The 8,767-nt window shown below is 47.7% G+C and overlaps 1 protein-coding gene across 6 annotated transcripts in view; it reads left to right on the top strand.

Moving 5' to 3' along the window:
• The first annotated feature begins 224 nt into the window (after positions 1–224).
• DAPK1 (death associated protein kinase 1) overlaps positions 225–8,767 on the top strand; it is a 214,435-nt gene continuing 205,892 nt past the window's right edge. For 2 of the 6 annotated variants that reach the window (XM_033236896.1, XM_033236900.1), the window contains exons 1-2: positions 225–358; positions 1,565–1,734. In XM_033236896.1, coding sequence (XP_033092787.1) covers positions 1,673–1,734 — 62 coding nt within the window. In that variant the 5' untranslated portion in view covers positions 225–358; positions 1,565–1,672. Of the gene's footprint in view, positions 702–1,115; positions 1,230–1,564; positions 1,735–8,767 lie in introns of those variants that run through there. The other 4 variants (XM_033236895.1, XM_033236899.1, XM_033236897.1 and 1 more) reach the window with 3 other exon arrangements.

Here is an 8,767-nt window from a genome sequence, read left to right as displayed (position 1 = left end):
ATTTATTTTCTATTTGTCCCACCAGAATGCAGGTTTCTGGAGGGCAGGGATTTTTAAAAACCTGTTTTGTTCTGTGATTTTCCCATACCGAGCACCGTGCCCGGCACAAGCTGGGATCCCAGTATACATGTCGGGGCGAAAGAACCGTGTTTCCCTAGAACCCAGGCAGGGGGCAGCTTCGCAGTGTGTCACAGGTGGGGCGCCCGCACTGGCTTCCAGGCCGGCTTGGGTGTGGGGCGAGTGGGTGTGTGCGGGGTGTGCGCGGTAGAGCGCGCCAGCGAGCCCGGAGCGCGGAGCTGGGAGGAGCAGCGAGCGCCGCGCAGAACCCGCAGCGCCGGCCAGGCAGGGCAGCTCGGAGGTGGGTGGGCCGCGCCGCCAGCCCGCTTGCAGGGTCCCCATTGGCCGCCTGCCGGCCGCCCTCCGCCCAAAAGGCGGCAAGGAGGCGAGAGGCTGCTCCAGAGCCCGGGCAGGAGACCCGGCCGAGCCAACGCCAGGGACTTTGTTCCCTCCGCGGAGGGGACTCGGCGACCCTCGCGGCGGCAGGGTCTGGTGCCGGCGCCTGGGCGGCTGCGTGGGATCTGCGCCCCCGACTCCCTCTCTAGCTGTGTTCCCGCCGCCGCCCCGCTTGTCTCCGGCGCTGGCGCCTATGGTCGGCCTCCGACAGCGCTCCGAAGGGACCCGGGGAGCTCCCAGGCGCCCGGGTGAGTGGCCAGGCGCGGCTCCCCGGTCCCCCTGGCCCCCGGCGCCAGCTTTTGCTTTCCTGGCCAGAGCGCGGTGGGGTTTGCCCGGGCAGTGCCTCGAGCAACTGGGAAGGCCAAGGCGGAGGGAAACTTGGCTTCGGGGAGAAGTGCGATCGCAGCCGGGAGGCTTCCCCAGCCCCGCGGGCCGGATGAGAACAGGTGGCGCCGGCCCGACCAGGCGCTTTGTGTCGGGGCGCGGGGATCTGGAGCGGACGGCTGCGCCTCGGTGGGCCGCTCCCTTCCCTCCCTTGCTCCCCCGGGCGGCCGCACGCCGGGTCGGCCGGGTAACGGAGAGGGAGTCGCTAGGAATGTGGCTCTGGGGACTGCCTCGCTCGGGGAAGGGGAGAGGGTGGCCACGGTGGCAGGAGAGGCGCGGGAGCCGAGAGGTGGCGCGGGGGTGCCACCGTTGCCGCAGGCTGGAGAGAGATGCTTCCAGCGAGGCGCGTTCCGTCTGGGCGAGGGCTTCATTCTTCCGCTGCGTCCCTGGAGGTGGGAAAGCTGGGTGGGCGTGTGTGCAGAGAAAGGGGAGGCGGGGAGGCCAGTCACTTCCGGAGTCGGTTCTGATCCGAACAGACCGCCCAGCGTTCGGGGACGCGGACCTCGGGGTGCCGTGGTGCCCAGCCCCACGCGCGCACGAGGCTGAGGGGTCGGGGGCGTCTCTGACCGCCCAGCTTTAACAAAGGGTGCTCCTCTCCACCCCGCGAGGAGGGGCAGCTTCGGAGACCCTGTCTTCCGCGAGCGGATCTTAGCGCCGGGGAGGTCTACTTCCTTTTGGGGTTGCCATTTTACTATTATTATTGCCTTTTTTATTTTTTTTCCAAAAGGACTGGAGACTGATGCATGAGGGGGCCACGGAGGCGCAGGAGCGGTGGTGATGGTTTGGGAAGCGGAGCTGAAGTGCGCTGGGCTTTGGTGAGGCGTGACAGTTTATCATGACCGTGTTCAGGCAAGAAAACGTGGATGATTACTACGACACCGGCGAGGAACTTGGCAGGTAAAGGGGGTCCCAGAAACGTACCCTGCAGGATTGTGGAGATGCATAACGATGGGGCCATTGGGTGGTAAACAAATGCAGTTCGAATCAGATGTCTCCTTCGCCCTTTCTGGAGATGCGCAAATCATAGAGAAAAGAGTTACTAACCCAGCGATAAACTGCCTGATCCAAGGGCCTGGGGGTGGAGAAGAGGCAGCCGTTCAGGGCTAAATTGTGATGCACAGTATATTGATCAAGTTCCCTGGACAAAAAGAGATTTAATTGTCTGCACTAACTCTTGCCAGCCCTTGCCCCTCTGTGACAGCAGGACAAACACTAAGATTATAATTGCAACTGGAGTTAGCTTTTACGTGTGATTTAAACGGAGAGTACAAACTAACTAATAGGTTTTAAAAATCTTAGTACTTTTTCCTCTATCTAAATTTTCAGTGTAACGTGAGCAAGTATTGGTAGATGGTAAATGGAGACTTGCCAGATGTTGATGTCGGGCTTGGATTTTGAAACTTCTTCCAACCAGGAATTTAATTATATGGTTGGTGGTGGTGGTTGCTTTGGTTTCATTTACAATGTTAAATTTTTAACAAATCAATGAGAGTCTAATATGGCTATCTGGATTCAGAGCATACCTCCATTACCGTAGCAGCTGTGAGTCTCAGTGTAAAATCTTTCAGTTTCTAGGTAAACAAAGAATGGTTTCTTTCGGGGCATCTAAGGGCTGATTGCTGTTTCCTTTGACTGTGTATTAGACAGAGTGTTTTGGGCTCTGGTCAACTTTAGTAGAAAACCTAGTTTTCATACCTACGTTTAAAACTGAATTTATGGAATTTGTGGTGTATTTGCATTGTGAGTGGAGTAGGCAAAAGGATATTTAAACAAACAAAATATGTATTTACTTATATGTGCATTGAAATATGTATTTTCCCATATACATCTGATGTCCTGATACAAAGCTTCCTTTTTCTCCATGAAAAGGAAATTTAAAAACACCCACATCCTAGATTACCTAATGAGAATTATGGAAACTAAGCTTAACTAAATTTTTTTTAATTCAAACGATAGTGTAGAATTTTTTAAAAAGTTCCTGTGGCAGAGTATTTCTCTAAATATTTAGTATTGACTGAAAACATCGATGAGGGCCTGTGCTTAGGAAGAGCTCTCTGTATATTGATGATCTGGTAAGTAAATAAGGAAAGCTCTTCAGAAATCACATTTCATGGATATGTTTAAGATTGAAGTTTAAGAGTGTGTGGTTGAAATACTTGGTTTAACTGGAATTAAATAACTTTCCTGTGGTTTTCAGCAAGATGAGTGGTATTTGGAGTTTTCCTTTGGGACTGGAAGAAAAAAGCAAAAAACGAAATTTTAATTTGATTTGCGTAGTGCGGCCTGATCATTTAAGTGTTGTTAGAGAAATGACTGAAATTAGTTGAGATTATTGTATTATGGATTAAGTATAATGACCTTATTTGCATTATGATTTTTTGATACAATTATGTGTTATGAGAAAGAAATAGAAAAAGAGGCCTCCCTGTGGTTGGCGAAGGGAGTTTGTGATCTTTATTTCGTGGGCGTGATGATGAGGGGAGTGAGGTGGTTTGCTTATTTGTCACTAGCACATTGATTTGCTCCGTGTATATTTCTTTTTTTTTTTTTTGAGATGGAGTCTCGCTCTGTCACCCAAGCTGGAGTGCAGTGGCCAGATCTCAGCTCACTGCAAGCTCCGCCTCCCGGGTTCACGCCATTCTCCTGCCTCAGCCTCCCGAGTAGCTGGGACTACAGGCGCCCGCCACCTCGCCCGGCTAGTTTTTTGTATTTTTTAGTAGAGACGGGGTTTCACCGCGTTAGCCAGGATGGTCTCGATCTCCTGACCTTGTGATCCGCCCGCCTCGGCCTCCCAAAGTGCTGGGATTACAGGCTTGAGCCACCGCGCCCGGCGCTCCGTGTATATTTCTTTGTATAACGTTCTGTCCACTATGCAAGGTAAACTGACAAATTGTTTATTAAATAATTTATGTGACCTAGGAATTTTAAAGAAATGCTCTGAAAACCTGGAAGTCTGAAGTTTTTAAAAATGAAATGTACAGACTCATCTATCCTGTATAACTGCTATTGTTTTTGCCAAAAAATGAGTGAATGATTGGGTTTTGGAAAATTGTTCAAGTCCTGTGATTTTATGTCTGCCTTGGATGTAGCCACTTCCTGAAAACAAGTCCTGATGTAAGATGGACATGTAGGAAGATACTGCTTATATGACATCACGTGTCACTGAGAGAAGATTGGAAGTGGAGGCAGGAGTTTGGTAGCAGGAAAATGGAAATGGGCAGATATGTGGCACAAATGCAAGGTCATTCTAAGCAGTGAGTTACTAGCAGACCAGTATCTGAGATTTAAGACTTCTATTTGGCCAGGCGTGGTGGCTTACACCTGTAATCCCAGCACTTTGGGAGGCCGAGGTGGGCGGATCACGAGTTCAGGAGTTTAAGACCAGCCTGGCTAACATAGTGAAACAACGTCTCTATAAAAAATACAAAAAAAATTAGCGGGCTTGGTGGCGTGCGCCTATAGTCCCAGCTATTTGGGAGGCTGAGGCACGGAATCGCTTGAACCTGGGAGGCGGAGGTTGCAGTGATCGGAGATCGTGTGGCTTGCACTCCAGCCTGGGTGACACAGTGAGACCCTGTCTCAAAAAAAAGAAAAGACTGTACTTACATATCTTTAGCAGTCATCTAAATAACAACGATTCACTTACCTTATAAGTGTAGTGAGACACAGTACATAGCCAGGAGGAAAGATGGGATTTTGAAGAAGTAGAGTACAGTATTATTGTTAATATTATTTTATTTTTAGGAAAACTGAAAATGTGCGTATTTGTGTGTACTGCCTAAGACTTCTGTAAAGGCTCTCTGTCAACTGTCAGGAACTTTATAAAGTATTACAACTATTGCAGCAGTCCATCTACAGCAGTCCATCTGCAGCAGTAAGAGAGCAGATGGACCACTGGACAGATACCCTGGTCCAAAACCTGGCTCTGCAACTTACTAGTTTTCTTGAACAGGCCATTTACCCACTCTGCCACTCAGGATTTTCCTCTATGAGAGAGAGATCTAGTGCTTATTTCATGGGTGTTGTAAAAATAAAGTAATCTAACTTGTAAAAGTAGTTTATCAGCAGTAGAGAGTTAAACAAGTACAGGTATTACCTGTAGACTGGCTGAGACACGTGGGTGCCTCAGGTAAGCTAATAACTTGGCCGGCAACTCAATATTCTTTAAGTTTCTGTTTTACCAACTTTGATAGGGGGTGCCTTATAGGAAAAGGGTCAGGAGGAGAAGAGTTGCTGACAGCATTCAGCCTCCACTAGGATTCTGAATAATGCAGCCCTGGCTTTGAGCTGGCACACCCTCCAAACAGAAGCAAGTCCCTGCAGCAGATGCACGTGTTATATTTAGAAGAGTGTTCGGTGGCCTTCAGTTTGGCTCCTGGAGCCCTTTAGGGTCTCACCCTCTGTCCCAGGAGGTGGAACAAAGAACTGCCTCTATTATGTGTAATAGTCTCTGGGAGGAGTTCTTATAAATGCAGTTTTCTCCATCTGCTATTATACTGGGTTGTTTTAATGCCCCAGGATGCCCTAGCATCTCTTATCAGTTGGCACCTTGGGCAGCTGCGGGCTGACTTGCCACATTGTCGGGCTCTAGTTACATCCTTGGCCGTCGTTCAGCCTAACCTGCGAGCCTCCTGGGCACCTCTCTGTGTACACTGCTTTCCTGAGGGACTGGCCTTCTTTCCTGTTGCACCATCTGACCTTATATGATCTTAAGACCTAAGTCCTACTTCCTTAATGAATCCTTCCACAATGAGTTTCCCCTTTTTAAGTCAAGTGACTTCTCTGAGACTCTCTTTGTCCATGACCATAGACTGCCCAGTGACATGTTCCATCCTGTTTTACATTTATTAGTCTTGTATTGCTCTTTGCAGCCAGCTTGTGGATTTCTTTGGGGTATGCCCTGTGGTGTGGAGTTGTTGTGGTCCTTTCTCCCCACAGTGTGCACTGTGCCATAGACTTCCTACAGATTGATCAATATCAGGATTAATGCATGCCTAAATGAGCTAATGCAGTTTGGCAGGTACAATTTTGAGACCAGAATGAGGATGTAAGATTCAAACGATGATGCAGAGGCTGATGCTGTTAGAGAGGCAGTGTGCTCATTTGGAAAGTGGGGAGACACTGACCCTGGTAGGGTGTTGTGAGAATTGCAGATGTGACTTTAAACTTCTGTCTTGCAGTCACTGGCTAATATCTGTCTGTCTTTCTAGTCTATAGATACGCATTTACTGAATACCTACTAAGTGTCATGTGTCTAAAATATATGTATTTGTATATATGTAATATATTTTTTATATATATATGTTTTTGAGACAGGGTCTTAACTCTGTTCCCCAGGCTGGAGTGCAGTGGCATTATCATAGCTCACTGTAACCTTGAACTCCTGGGCTCAAGCAGCCCTCCCACCTCGGCCTTCCAAAGCTCTGAGATTATAGGGCAGAGACACTGTGCCTGGCCTCTAATATATTATTTTTATTAACCTGTTTTCTCCATCACAGCATTTACCACATTGCATAATAACTGCTTATTTGATGATCTGTTTTCTCCATGGGGCCATTACCTTGGACTTGCTCCTCACTTTTTATTTCTAATGCCCAGGTTGATGCATGACACTTAGAAGGCACTCAGTAAATGCATGCTGATAGACTAGACTGAGTGGATCAATATATGTAAAGCAACTTGAAAGAATATGTATGTATTAGGCCCTCAATAAATGATGGCTTGTGGTGAAGATGAACACTTAGGATATAATGGCTGCCGCTCATCAAAATAAAACTGCTCTTGTTTTTGCATTCTTTGTGGCTCAGCAGTAATGAGCACAGCAGCCAAAATTTTCAAGCACAAGATCAGTTTTAAACAAAACAAATGAAATGGAGCATTAAATATTTTACCTTGGTTTGGATGATCATTGGAAGCTAATAATTCACGTTTAGAACATTGCCCTTTCGGCGTAAAATCCATAGGCATTTTCATTGAAGTAAGAAGTTGTCTTAAGTCCTGGCAGTCCAAGTGCGTCTCTTGGCTGGTTTACTGCGAATTGCCGGAGTTAGTCCTGAGAATAATGGCAACCCTGTGTGGCTCATAGAAGGGGAGAGACTTTCTGGCATGTTTTTTCTTCGGAAATGGGAACCACAGACCACCGGTTGATTTCTGCATCCTTATAGGACTGTGCTGAATGTGACATTTTTCTTCTTAGTATTTTTGACTCAGAATGCTCTCAGATGTTTCCTCTGATAGGAAAGGGTCCAGAGTTTTAAGAGAGAGAAAGTTCTGATACATAGATGAAAGGCAACGGTTAGTGATTTTAAAAGTGTGTACGAGACGGGCGGATCACGAGGTCAGGAGATCGAGACCATCCTGGCTAACACGGTGAAACCCCATCTCTACTAAAAAATACAAAAAAATTAGCCGGGCGAGGTGGCGGACGCCTGTAGTCCCAGCTACTCGGGAGGCTGAGGCAGGAGAATGGCGTGAACCCGGGAGGCGGAGCTTGCAGTGAGCTGAGATCTGGCCACAGCACTCCAGCCTGGGCGGCAGAGCGAGACTCCGTCTCAAAAAAAAAAAAAAAAAAAAAAAAGGTGTGTACGTTTTAGGAAGGTCTAATAATAATCTTCCAGGATATGCAGCGAAGACATGATGGTGTTGGTAAGCGGCAGCTTGTTTGAATGCTTGCTTGCTGGCACTGGGAGCGTGTTGCTGGGTTACTAGGGCAGGCATCATGTAGGTTCAAGGGGGCCAGGAACAGAGTGGGTGGAGGTGCTTATTGGTCAGGAAGCCAAGGAACATGGAAGCTCACTTCTTGGTCCCCCATGCTCTTTGACGCTCAGCTTGTGTCTCACCCGGCCAATGAGGAACCTGAAGGCCCCATATCATTGGTATATGCCCCTGCGAAGCCATGAAAAACTCATAGGAAACCTTCAGAGATGGATGCCCAGATAAATTCCAGTGCACTTGTCCGTCAGTATTCATGGCGGATTAGTTCCAGGACCTCTGGGGACACCAAATCCACAAATGCTGAAGTCCTTTATATAAAATGGCATAGTATTTGCATATAACTGATGTAATCTTCCCACATATATTAAATCATCTCTAGATTACTTAATGATACTTAGTACAATGTAAATGCTACCTAAGTAGTAGCATTATAATGTTTAGGGAATAATAAGCAGAAAAAAAAGTCTGTATATGTTTAATAGAGATGCAGTTTTTTTCCCTGAATATTTTTGGTACAAGGTTGGTTGAATCCATGGATGCAGAACCCACAGATCTAGAGGGCTGACTGTAGTTGTGTACAGGTGTTATATCAGGAGAGGCAACATTGGCTCTTCTGCCTTGTTCTCTTCCCTTCTAGCAGAGTTGTAATCCAGACCCCTTCTTTCCAGGTGATTGGGGGTGAGGGGCCAAGCTGCTGGATATCTGATATCCGGGAGTGACATGGTCAAGGTCATATTGCCTGACTCAGCAGGGAAGTGTGTTAGGAACTTTCATCCTTCATTCTAGTCAACTGCCATGAGTACCTAACATTTTGTATAAATTAAGTGAATATTATTTTAGTAGAAGTTTATCTCTGATTATGAGACAAAGGAAGCCACCCTGCTGACACGAGGGGAGTGATTTCCATTGGGGAAGAGTACCCCGGAGAGCTCAGAGACTTTGTTTGTTTATGTTTTTTTGTTTTTTTTTGAGACAGAGTCTCACTCTGTCTCCCAGGCTGGAGTGTAGTGGTGCGATCTCGGCTCACTGCAACCTCCTACCTCTGAATTCAAGCGATTCTCCTGCCTCAACCTCCCGAGTAGCTGGGATTACAGGCGCCTGCCACTGCGCCTGGCTTATTTTTTGTATTTTTAGTAGAGACGGGGTTTCACCGTCTTGGCCAGGCTAGTCTTGAACTCCTGACCTCGTGATCCACCCGCCTCGGCCTCCCAAAGGG

This window comes from Trachypithecus francoisi, unplaced genomic scaffold (genome assembly GCF_009764315.1).
Source record: "Trachypithecus francoisi isolate TF-2019V2 unplaced genomic scaffold, Tfra_2.0 Lachesis_group16, whole genome shotgun sequence".
Taxonomy (NCBI): domain Eukaryota; kingdom Metazoa; phylum Chordata; class Mammalia; order Primates; family Cercopithecidae; genus Trachypithecus; species Trachypithecus francoisi.
Note: the sequence above shows the minus strand (reverse complement) of the source record. Positions and strands in the feature narration are given on the sequence as shown.